Raw genomic sequence first — 12,831 nt, forward strand, 5'->3', positions numbered from 1 at the left:
GCCTTCTTGTGGGCACCCTTTAAGTACTGGAAGGTGCTACAAGGTCTCCCTGGAGCCTTCTCTTCTCCAGGCTGAACAACCTCAGCTGTCTCAGCCTGTCCTCACAGGAGAGATTCTCCGGCCCTCTAAGAATCTTTGTGACCCTTCTCTGGCCCTGCTCCAAAACTTTACTTCCTTCCTTTATCGGGGCCCTAGAGCTCGGTACCCAGCAGCCGATCTTGGAAAGCCGGGAAGGATTTCCATTCTGCTAAAGAATTTACCTTCCAGTGCTTCTTCACTGATGATTCTACCTTTTAAGGTATTTTTTTTTCCCCGCTCCACACCCACATAATCCCCCCCTCCCTGCGCTCCTTATCCCGGGGGCCCGCAGCTCTGCAGCCCTGCCCTTTGCTCCCGCCTTGCGTGAGGGAACGGCTCGGCTCGGCTCGGCTCGGCTCGGCTCGGCTCGGCTCGGCTCGGCTCGGCTCGGCTCGGCTCAGCTAGGCTCGGCTCGGCTAGGCTCGGCTCGGCTCGGCTCGGCTCGGCTCGGCTCGGCTCGGCTCGGCTCGGCTCGGCTCGGCTAGTCTCGGCTCGGCTCGGCTCGGCTAGTCTCGGCTCGGCTCGGCTCGGCTCGGCTCGGCTCGGCTAGTCTCGGCTCGGCTCGGCTCGGCTAGTCTCGGCTCGGCTCGGCTCGGCTCGGCTCGGCTCGGCTAGTCTCGGCTCGGCTCGGCTCGGCTCGGCTCGGCTCCACAGCTCTTCCTGACGCGGTGCTCGCTCCTGGATCCGCGGCCCGCTCATTCCCGGCAGGTGGAGGAGGCTGTCCCGCTCCAGCCGCCCGCTGCCTAAGTGGGAAGAAGTGGGGACCCACGGGGCTCTTCCCGGCCGCGTTGCCGTACGAGGCTGCTCCGCCCCGGAGCGCTGGCAGTGGAGCCGGAACGCGGGTTCGGGAGAGAGCGGCAGCCATCCCTACACGGGTCTGTCACAGCCTACGGCATTCCAAGGGTCAGTCTTCACCCTCTCTTTCCGCTGTCCCTCTAAGCCGCCAAGAAATAAGGTTCTCCACCCCTAGGAAAATGTTTTGGCAGCAGGGTTGCACTTGGCGTTTTTCAGAACGCTGCGTGACTTAGGACTCATTCGCTTGCCCCCCCCACCCCCCCGAGGTGGAGAAGGATTGCAACACTCTTTTAGTGAGGGAAAAAATAGATCTGTGGGGTACAGAGTCTCTAAGAGGCACAAAGGCATTGGAGGTGGGACTTGGTAAGCCTTGCACCTGGGCTTTGAAGAGTCCAGTTTGTGGAATTTCAGCAGTCCCACCCTGGACTTCAGTACCTGAGCACCAAAGTGTTTTGCTTTTGCAGACACCCAGCAGTGCCCAGGTCTGGCCGGGCTGACTGGCCAGCATCTAACCTGGCTACATGGCAGAGGTGCTATCAGGTAAGCAGGCTTCTAGCTCAGACCTAATATAAAACACAGTGCTGCGTTTTATAACACCTAGCAAAGCTGTATAAAAATGGAGCAGCCAGCTGTTACGGCATTTCCTTAATTCCGTGACTTGCAGCTGGGAGCATTCACCCAGGCCATGGGAGAGTTCAGTCCGTGAGACCTCTGCCCGCAGCTGAATGAGACATGTCTTCCTCTTAACAGGCTAATTCTTACCTCCTCTGGCTGCCTTCTTTGTGAAGCTTGTGTTACGCAAGAACTTTCAAAAGCTGAGTAAGGTGGTGAAAGACAGGAACTAGAGGGCAAGGCACGAAGGACCTCCACAGAGTTCTCTAAGGATGGTTTCTGGGCTGAACACACGCATGATCAGAATACGGAAGTAGCCCAGAGCAAATATTCTTCCTTCCCTCCCTTGACCCCATACAAAGCATCCCCCAACCCCTCATGAGGCTGAAACATGTATTGGATTTAGAGAATCCTGAACATTATTCACTCAGTGGGAAGAGGGAAGTGCCTCCTGTCCAAAATAACCAATGCTTCCACAGTTAGTGGGTATAAGTGTGAAAAAAGGGTTTGGTGTTACATTGTGAAGAAAATACAGCTGACTGTAGCTGCTTTACTTGGCAGGTTAATGTGCTAAATAAAGACATAGCTGGCTTTCTCTCTGGAAAGAGCTGGGTAGGGAGAGAATTAAAAAAAAATAACCTGCCTGGGGATTACTGTTTTGGCAGTCCCTTGGTGTCTGACTGCAGGTCTTTATGGATTCAGAAATCAGGTGCATGTTTTTCTAGATGCATTGCATGGAGTGTGTAATTCAGTCTCCTGCTCCCACTCTAAATGCCTTTCATGCAGCTTAGCCTGTGTGACAGCTGTCCTTCCTGGTTGGGTTGGGACTATCTTGTGTAAGGATAATCAGTAGATAAGCAATTGGTCTGGGATCTGTATGCAGGTGAATCCTAGCATACTCCTGCCATGCTGGGAGCAGCTCCCTCACCAAGAGCCTCCCACAGGAATGGTTTCACGAGGGCTACCAGCTACTTTTCTACCTTCTTCACTTGGTAGGTCTTCATTGCATCACAGGTTTGACAGTACAGAGTTTTGACAGCCATACTAGTGAATGAAATGTTCACATTTCGCTCCACCACCAAGAGCAAACTCATTCAGTTCTAAAGGTTATTTAAAATAAATTCAAACATCTCAGTTCCAGGAAAGTCTGGAGCAGGTTTCTAACCTCATCTAAAAGCTGGGCAGATTTTATCTCTCTTTGTATTATATTTATGGTTCTTTTGTCACTGGACATTTGCAGCTTGCTATCTTTTGAAATTTTTTTAAATGGATGTGCAAAAAAAATACTTGCAAAAGCAAACATATCTTAAAATTTGTTCCATTTGGCTCCACATATTCAGGAATCTGTTTCCATACTTTTTTAATAGTTTTTAAACTAAATAATGTGCCCAGATTTGGTCCCAGAAGTGCAGGAGTGATAACCATGCCGTTCCCTTCTGGCTGGTCACCGTTACTCATCTTTGCTGACTTCAGGCTACCAAACCATTACCACCGTTTGATGCCTGACAACTGTTTCACAGGCATGACAGCACTGATGAGCTTTATAGAAAGGCAGGACCTTTATAAAGAACTGTACAGAGCTCTGCTTGTGACCCCAGGAGTTACAGTCTGAATGCTGCTTCTCCACTTTGTCAAGAATTCACTGCTTCCTGAAGAATTTCTGTCTCATCTGTGAAAGCTGGCTTCCTGTAACTTAAAACTTGACTGGCATTCCTAAGACTCCTTTCCTATTATCACTTTGATCTTTTCCAGGTGAGAGCTTAAATCCTGGCTGCTTCTAATTATCCTGCAAGCACAAAATATGAACAGTGTCCCTGGGCTAAATTCACTTTGTGGAAAACACAGGCCAAAGTTATAGCAAAGAGGGAAAGGAAACTAAGAGGAAGAAGATGTTTTCTTCCCCAAGGTGGCTTCTAGTGTAGACCAGGCAGTTCTCACACGGCAGCTTTCAAAGGATAAGGAAAACATGGGCTCAAGATGTGAGGTAAGAATATCTGAGTGGTGACTGTGACTGCCCACAGGTGGTTTGTGCAGCTTTGAATGAGTGTCGCTGCTGGAAAACAACAGTAGCAAAAACTTTGGAAAAACAAACAAAAAATCCCCCACTAAATGAAAAACCCCCAAACTTCCAAGTGAATCTTCGCTGTCCTCACTGAAGCCCTGTTTCCTAAGGACCTGGAAGACTGGTTGTTGGTCCTCTTCTGAGGCCCAGCTGAGGCTCTTTCTGCTTCCATGATGTCCTGTGACACACAGGGCAGAGCTGGGCTGCCTGGGGCTGCCTCATGGACCAGTATCCAGTGCTGGGGGCTTTACTGGAACAAACAGCCCAGCTGGCTGCTGGGCAGGGAAAGGAGCAGGCTGGCCCTGCTCAAACAGTGCTAGAGACTAAAAACAGCTGAGCTAGGGCCAAAAGCTGAGGTTTGGGCCTAGGGCAGTCTCTTCCTATCCAATTTACTCCTGTCCTTCACAGAATAGCCCACAGAATATTTTCATCTTTATTTTCAAGTTTATTTTCCTATCCTTCTGGGGACTGCTCTCTTGTAAAGAACTGTTACACTATAATTAGTGGAATCACATCTGTCTTTGTGTATTTGCATCTCATCATATAATTTGATGGGATATCAAAACAAACAAATAAATACAAACAGGAAGTAGATCATTACACCCAAACCAGTACTGGCTTTTATGGTCTTTCTGCTCTCTCAGGTCATTAAATGCCTTATTGCCTTATGCTTTTCTCATCAATGGTAGGAACTGTCACAGTGCTCAGTTACCTTGTAAGATGCTTCTCGATTTTAAGAGGAAATATGCTATATTAGATTTAAGCATCCTGGCAACTTAAGGGAGAGGCTGAGGGAGTGGGATGGGGCACATTCATTAATCATCTGATGAATGAAATAGTTCCTTCTTTAGATCTTAATTGGCTAGAGGGGCCCCATGACAAAGAGTGTGTTTACACTGCACAACTTTTTATGAGCACAGATGCATATATTACGATGGCCTAAAGCCCAGGCAAAAGCTTGGAGCTTTATTTTTGTTTCAGTAAGTAGATTTGATCTAATCAGATAACATCAGCGATACAAATTTTCACAGTAGCAGTTGGCCTTTATCTGACCAATCTAAGAACAAAGGCTTACTGTTTTGCAATATATCTTTCAAGATTTTTTTTTTATAACGTAAATAGATAATGCAAACTCCTTGTGAATAGGCTTTCTGTTAGATTAAAAGAAAAAGGATGCTCTTTGGGTTTTTTTCCCGAGGAATTTTACCCAGCACCAAATACAAATAGTCCTTCACAGTCAGTGAATATCACCAGCCTCTGGGAAAGATAATCATAATTTTTGTGAGGAAAACATAAATGATACTAGGGCATCAGACAATGATATTGTGTTCTGCACTTTCTCCAAGAAGAAGGATTGATTCTCATTTCCCTACAGAATTGTGACCTGGGAATATAAAGAAAAGACTGCACAAGGGAGACTCCATTGGATGGCTGGAAGGCGCCCAAGATCTGAAGAAGGAGATTGAGACACATTTGTCTATTCAGGTGAATTTTCATGGGGTTTAGGCAGCAACTGCACAGCAGCTTTTCCAGTGCATTTTTGTTGGGGGTGTGGAAAGAGGAGAGGCAAGTGCTTTCTAAATCTCCATGAGAGAGTTGCTACTCTGTCATGAATAACAAAAAGAGGCAGTCTGAGCCCTCCTTTCAGCTTTACTCCAGACCCTGCTTAATGACAGGCACCCAGATATAGACAGGCACTGCTGCAGCATCCACTCTCAGGTACTGCCAATTCCCATCCTCTCTTGCTGTGGTTTGAAACCAGGTTAGCAAAATCAGGTTTTAAAACAGTAAGTACCATAGAGAAGGTCAGTTCCAGAAGACTCTAAGCCTTCCCACTTTCCCCCTTCCTTTTTCTGCTTACCCTTTCTGACATCAGTGCAGTAGAAGGAAACAAAATCTCACATGCTGGGCTCTGGTTCTTTGAACTTCCGTGCTCCAGTTTTCAATAATGAAAATTTTCAATTGACAGGACAACAGGATATAGACTCAAGCTCCACCAGGGAGGTTCAGGTTGGACATCAGGAAGAATTTTTTCATTCAAAAGGAGTTTAAACATTGGAAGAGGCAGCCCAGGGAGATAGTGGAGTCACCATCCCTGGAAGAAGTGGAAGCACTAACTTGGCAATTAGTGCTACGGTTTAGTTGGCATGGTGATGTTTGGTCAAAGGTTGGACTCAGTGATCTTGGTGGCCTTTTCCAGCCTTAAAGATTCTGTGACTCTGTGATTCTTAAGCATTTACACATCCCTTCTCCTCCATGTCCCTGCACAGACACATAATTGAATGGGGTGATCCTCATTTTGTGGGAAGAATATTCTTCCCAAAAGATTTTACATGCTAATGTACAGTGGTGAAGAGTTGCATAAACTGCTACATGATGGGATTCTGATAAATTACATATCTCTGCTGTCTTCATGAGAACAGTAAGAGGCATTTCTTACTGCCAGCATCCCTCTGCTGCTCATGGATTCAGGGGAGAAGGTAATAACTTAGGCAGAAAGGGAGCAAAGAGTTTACAAGTGAAATCTTGCTTGTCACTAAGCCAGAGCAAATTTGGAGTGTAACAACTGCTAAAAGATTGTTAGATGGTTTTTTGGCTTACAAGAATGTGGAAAAGCAGGTCAATGTAAAAGAAAAGATGTCTAAAAATATTTACCCATTTTCTTTTATTCTTGTAATAAAAATAAAACTACATTTTAAAATTTAAAAACAACATTTTCTAATTCTTGCACTCTAAACATTCTGAGCTTTTTCTAGCTGTCTAATGTACACATATCCATTAAATATTGACTTTCCAAGTATTTTCTCTTTGTCGCTGCTTTTAATGGTGCTGGGATTTTGCCCAAACTTTAAAAGCAGCCACCTCATCTGGGATGAAAGTGTAAATGTCTGAAAGATAAATGTAATTTAAAATTATTTGTGCTAAACGCCTCATATCAAGGTGTCAAGAAGAAGCAATATATAGTTATCAAATATTAAAAAGAGTAACTTGGTGTTTTATTTCCATGGTTCAAGCAAAGAGAAGAGTAAAAAAGTAAACAAGATCTTGAATGACCTGCTGCATGTTTAGCTGTGTCTTTTTTAATAATCACAATATTTTGTACTCACAACAAACATTATATAGTTTACTGCTTATAAAGTCCCCTTTAAAAGTGCATGCTAGGTCAGAAAAGAGGCTAGTAAGTGCAATTATTTTTTAGTATTTGGAATTATTTCTCATAGAAGTTAACATTTCTTCACAGTTTTTTTAAAGTACAGTACACAGACAACAGTACACAGTCTCTAGGACTAATAAAGGAGTCTGTTCTTTCCTATGCTCAATGAAAGAGAATTTTGATACTCACTGCCTGCAATTTGATTTCCTTTGCAGCACATCCTAAATTCCTTACTGAGACAAAACATGAATGAAGTTTGAAGGCCAGGACTTCAGAAATCAACTCTTATCATATATCCCTAATCTGTTTTACTTTCAAGGATCAGAGCTTGTCTCAAGCACATGAGATTGTCTTAAAAATGACAAGATCACTGTTTTAAGTTGTGAGCTATATGGGTTTCCCACTTAGCCTCTAGGGTGAAAATTCACAGACTCAGTCCAGCAGTCAAAGCTGCTACAAGTTAAGATTTTAATATAATCAGATGACTTGGAGAACATCACCAAAAATGTTTGATACAGTGGGATCATATCAGTTATGAGTAGTATCCTTGTACTTTCTATGGAGTAGATAGTCTAAAAATTAGCTGCATCTTTCCTTTGGTATTTTCAGGAGGAATGTCATAGTGGCTTCTACTGACATACTTTCTGATTTCCCAGGAATCCCATTGCATGGCAGCAATAAGCATAATTTAAATTTAATTTAATAGTGCTATATTCTGCATAGAGTTTTGTACTTGTCCTTTAAAGAGGGAGGCGTGCTCAAATCAGAACAGTAATCATTCAAAGCCCCACTTTTTCCCCCTCTGAAGCAGATCTACTTTGCAGACGTTAGATGGCTGCTGGGGGTTTGGTTCTACAAGAATTCACACTTACCAATCATTAAGCAGATTGTGCTGGAGGACACACAAATTCATCCATTGGGTCGTCATTTCATTTCAATAAATGCTTGGCTAGAAGCAGAAGCAGATGGTTGCAATCTTAGTTAGAAGGTTGGGAGTTATTTTAAACTACACCACACAAACAACCACTTTAGGGCTAATAATTTGCTCTGTTCTTTACCACGCTCAATGAATACACCTTCCTTGCTTTGCAGAAGTTTTTGTCTCAGATAAAAAGGGCGACAGGCAGACAGATGGCATAATGCAAGGAAAATACAGAGTGGGAATAAATGGATTCATTAGCAAGCTGCATAAATTGTTCTGTGCGCCTCTCCTGGTTTAGGGCAAATTTGGGAGGAAACTTTTGAAGGGGTCCCTCTAGAAAGCAAATTGAAGCAGCCCTTTTCCCTACCAGTTTGGGAGATGTAAATTTCCTTCGAGAAAAGTGGAAAAAACCTGTTTATTTAACAAGAAAAGTATTCACAAACATGAGAAAATTGATAATAGTAAACAATGGAACCTTTCATTGTTTTGAAGAGATGGCAAATTTAGAAAGAGGTTTTTTTGTGAGGTGTAGCTCAGCTCACCCAGTCATTTATCAGTCCTTATCAGAAAAAGGAAAGCCACATTTTTTTTGTATAACTTAGGAATTTACAGTTTGGGAAATGTAGTTTTTCCATAAAACCTGAAATCTTGCAGCACAGTTTCAGGCTACTGCTGGGGGTTTTTTTGGTTTTTTTTTTTTTTTGTTTGGTTGGGGTTTTTTGTTTGTTTTGTTTTGCTTTTTTTATTCTATCACTGTTAGTCTTCCTGCCTATACTTTCAAAACTATTTTCAGCTGTTTCCAGAACAATTTCACATTGTCAGATTAATCTGAGGCTCAAGGAGCCCCAAAAGAAGTTCCCCTTCTAAAAACTCATGTCTTTTAGGCACCTCTGTGTGACAATAATCTGAATTCCAGACAGGTGCCTGTCCTGACAAGGAGAGCACTCAAGGAAAGAGTGGCATTTGCTTGCTCTGTTGAGATGACTGGGTGGCTGCTCTTTACTTGAACATCCAAACTGTTTTAGTCTTTTAGGAAAGACTAATTGAGGAGTTAAGCTAATACACCAACATTCCCAGTTCCATGGTGCAGATTAAGTAGCTAGGCCAAGATTTTTGCTCTTACCTGGCAAGGTTTTAAATGACATAACAGAGGCTTACTTTTTAGGTCACAGGAGGTCTTCACATCTTTTTGGGATTCATGTTCTGACCAAACAGCCTATCAGGTGATGCTTGTTAGACTTCAGAGAAAGGATAAATCCCAAATCACAAGCCATTTTTTAGGACATTGGTCCTCTATTTTACAGTTGTTAGAAACGTGCTCTGAAACTCACTGCAAAGACAGCCAACTGCAGAACTAATTCTCACTATTGTCACTTTTTTCACATAGGTTTATGATGTTGTGTCATCAGCTCCTACTTGTCTTTGGCCTGTCACTAGCTAGTGGGGTGTGTGCTTCTAGAATGTGCTACTCAGAAGCCCAAGTCTCCATATATATTTTCTGCAACCTCACAGATGTTCCACCTGTGCCAGAGGATACAGTGAGGCTTTTCCTGACTAACAACTATATCAGACAAGTGACCGCGACTTCGTTTCCACTGCTGGAGCGCTTGTTGCTGTTGGAAATGGGGGCGCAGTTTGTCCGTCCTGTTACCATAGGAAAAGGAGCGTTCAGGAACCTGCCAAACCTTCGTGTCTTAGACTTGGGAGGCAATGAGATTCTTCAACTGGATCTTGATGCTTTTGTGGGCTTGCCAAGTCTGACTGTCCTCCGTCTGTTTTACAACCACCTTGGAGATTCCATCCTGGGAGAACGTTACTTTCAAGATTTGAGGTCATTAGAAGAATTGGATCTTTCATCGAATGAAATCACAAAACTTCATCCTCATCCCTTATTTTATAATCTAACAGCCTTGAAAATTGTGAACCTGAAATTAAATAAGATATCCAACTTTTGTCAAATCAATCTTACCAGCTTCCAAGGAAAACACTTTTCATTTTTTAACCTGGGTTCTAATCATTTGTACAAGACAGAAGATATGGCCTGGGCCAAGTGCCCCAATCCTTTCAAAAATATTACATTTAGTTCACTAGACCTTAGTGTCAATGGCTGGAGCACAGAGAGAGTCCAATACCTCTCTACAGCCATTAAAGGAACTCAAATACATTCTTTACTATTTAGCTCTCATATAATGGGTTCGGGATTTGGCTTTGATAACTTAAAAAATCCAGATGATTCTACTTTTGCAGGACTAGGAAGAAGTAATCTTAGATTCTTTGATATTTCAGTGGGTTTCATTTTCTCTCTCAATTCTTTAGTCTTTCAAAGTCTTGGGAATTTGGAATCACTGAACCTCTTCCGAAACAAGATAAATCAAATCCAAAGGCAAGCATTTTTTGGCTTGGGCAACCTAAAAATACTCAATCTCTCAAGTAACCTTTTGGGTGAGTTGTACGATTATACTTTTGAGGGTCTACATAGTGTAATGTATATTGATTTACAGCAAAATCATATTGGGATGATTGGTTACAAATCATTCATGCACTTAGTAAATCTGAAAATAATTGATCTCCGAGATAATGCCATTAAAAGACTCCCTTCCTTTCTGCATCTGACCTCTGCCTTTTTAGGTGACAATAAGCTAATGTCTCTTGCTGATACAAGAATAACTGCAACACACCTCGATTTAGAAAGAAATTGGTTGGAAGACCTCGGTGAGCTGTATATTCTTTTCCAAATTCGAGATCTGCAGTATATTTTATTAAAACAGAACCGGTTCTCTTACTGTAAGAAAAGTGCTAATGTTATAGAAAACAGTCAGTTAATATACATGGATCTAGGTGAAAATATGTTACAGCTGGTGTGGGAGAGAGATTTATGTTTGGATGTGTTTGGGGCATTGTCCAAACTTCAGATTCTACATCTGAATAACAACTACCTTAGTGCTCTTCCACAGGAGATTTTTAGAGGTCTAACATCTCTTAAAATACTTAACCTGGCTTCCAACCTGTTGTCTCATCTTTCTCCCGGGCTTTTCCCACAAAGCCTAACTCACCTAAACTTATCTAGGAACCAGCTGTTTTCCCCTGAGCCTGAAGTCTTTATGACCTTGAGTATTCTGGATATAACACATAATAATTATGTCTGTGACTGTACTTTAAAGAGCCTGCTGGTGTGGCTGAATGAAACCAATGTAACCCTGGCTGGCTCTGAGTCTGACAGGTACTGTGTGCACCCCCCTGCCTTTGAAGGGGTACCCCTGTCATATCTGACATACGATGATTGTGATGAAGATGAACTCCAGCAGGCACTCAGATTCTCACTGTTCATCATCTCCTTGGTCATTGCTCTCGCATTTCTGGTGGCAGCCATCATTTTTACTCGCTGCCGGGGGACTTGTTTCATCTGGTATAAAACCATCACCAAAAGACTGATAGACAACCAACCACAAGTAGCAGATAAAAGTGAATACAAATATGATGCTTATCTGTGCTACAGCAAAAAAGACTTTGAATGGGTCCAGAATTCTTTGCTAAAGCATCTGGATTCACAGTATTTTGATAAAAACAGATTTACCTTGTGTTTTGAGGAAAGAGATTTCTTGCCTGGGGAAGAACATATCAACAATATTCGTGATGCCATTTGGAACAGCAGGAAAACAATTTGTGTTGTGACCAGGCAGTTTCTCAAAGATGGGTGGTGTGTGGAAGCCTTTAATTTCGCCCAGAGCAGGTACTTCTGTGATCTGAAGGACGTCCTCATTATGGTAGTGGTTGGATCACTTTCTCAGTATCAGCTGAAGAAACACAAACCAATTCGAAACTTCTTACAAAGGAGTCAGTACTTGCGGTGGCCTGAAGATTATCAAGATATAGATTGGTTTTTAGATAACCTTTCTTGCCAAATTCTGAAGGAAAAAAAAGTGCAAAGGAAAATCAGTGGTATAGAGCTGCAGCCTATAGCAACTGTCTCACATTGACTGTGTGAGTTCCTGGCAAATATCCCATTTCCAACTGTGCCATGGCAGAAATAAACAGAATCTGACTTCATCTTTCCTTGAAAAGACATGCACAATGATAACTGTTTCAGTATAGATCCTTCAGAACACAGAGACAAAGCAACCAGCAGATTTATGGAAGTGCAATTGTTATTATGGACTAAAACATGCATTTTCAGAAGAACTGAATGAATCACAGATGCTTCACTTTTTGGATGCATCTTCAGGCACTTTAGTCCTGACTTTTGGAGTACTGCTAAATGGTATGTTTCAGCTAGAAGGATGCTCATGGAGAGCCCATGGTACTGTCCAGAAGTGACCAAAAGTGCTCTCAGGCACTGCCAAGCCTAATCTCTGTGGTTCCTTGACTACTTAATCCTGTGCTTGCTGCACTGTAAGTTTTCATGTTCTGTTTCACAGTACAATCATTGTTTTGCAGGTTTATGCTTTATATTGGTGTAACACAGATTTCATTTGTTTATTTTCTTCTTAATTAACCTCAGCTCAGCTGGAACATTCAGACTTTAGACTCCATTCATATCCTTCCCCTCCACCAACTTCTCTGCATGGTGATCAAACTACAATCGCTGGTTTACAACATTTGCTACTTGTTCAGCTTTGGTGCTTTTCATTTGACCTGCCTCCTGCCCTCCAGAGAGGAATTGGTATTCCCTTTGGATATGAAGCAGGCCTGAGCTTGGAAAGGAAGCAAGAAACTACCTCAGCAACTGTGCAAGCTGTACCCTGGTGACGGGGCTTTTGCATTCTGGGAGTGGGAAATACACCTATACTTCGTAATTGTCCTGTGTAATTTGGGTTGTCCTCAGCATACCCTGTGTGCTGATCAGTTCTAAGATGTTTGCTTGCTTCAATTGAAATATTTTTCTAGAGACATTAATGCCTGGCTCTCTCTTACTTCTCTATTATTTTACCACTGTCTGCTCAGGTATGTATCTTCAAGGGGTTATTTAGGGTCATTTATTAAAAGTCTGACTCAGTGTTCACTGTTACAGAGCCTGGACCTATTATTTCTATCGTGACGTATTCCTTGAGTGTACATTTGTTCAACAAAAGCTTACCAAAATAATTTCAGTGTGATCTCAGTAAGATTTTTTGCAGTAGTGAGGAAGCAGGAATGGGAAATTTTATAAGTTTTCTGCCTCGACCTTAGCTGCAAACAAATAACATAATCTTTACTGTTTTGATAGAGATG

General features: G+C 42.6%; 1 protein-coding gene across 3 annotated transcripts; it reads left to right on the top strand.

Annotated features, from left to right (window-relative positions):
- The first annotated feature begins 4,827 nt into the window (after nt 1-4,827).
- Nucleotides 4,828-12,628, top strand: TLR5 (toll like receptor 5). 3 transcript variants are annotated; one of them, XR_015802185.1, is made up of 2 exons: nt 4,828-5,032; nt 5,517-6,889. XR_015802185.1 is itself a non-coding variant. In XM_014877489.2 (2 exons), exon 2 carries the CDS (start codon nt 9,015-9,017, stop codon nt 11,598-11,600), a length of 2,586 nt encoding a protein of 861 aa, XP_014732975.2. In that variant the 5' UTR covers nt 4,828-5,032; nt 9,011-9,014; the 3' UTR covers nt 11,601-12,628. The 3 variants fall into 3 exon arrangements, 2 of the variants coding, with proteins under 2 accessions (XP_014732975.2, XP_088017267.1); XM_014877489.2 differs by lacking the exon at nt 5,517-6,889 and adding an exon at nt 9,011-12,628; XM_088161141.1 differs by lacking the exon at nt 5,517-6,889 and adding an exon at nt 9,136-12,628.
- The last annotated feature ends 203 nt before the right edge of the window (nt 12,629-12,831 follow it).

This window comes from Sturnus vulgaris, chromosome 3 (assembly GCF_052056855.1).
Source record: "Sturnus vulgaris isolate bStuVul1 chromosome 3, bStuVul1.hap1, whole genome shotgun sequence".
In the NCBI taxonomy this organism is placed as follows: domain Eukaryota; kingdom Metazoa; phylum Chordata; class Aves; order Passeriformes; family Sturnidae; genus Sturnus; species Sturnus vulgaris.

Coding starts and splice junctions, on each gene's coding strand:
- TLR5 (XM_014877489.2), top strand. CDS start 9,015: ATGATGTTGTGTCATCAGCTCCTACTTGTCTTTGGCCTGTCACTAGCT.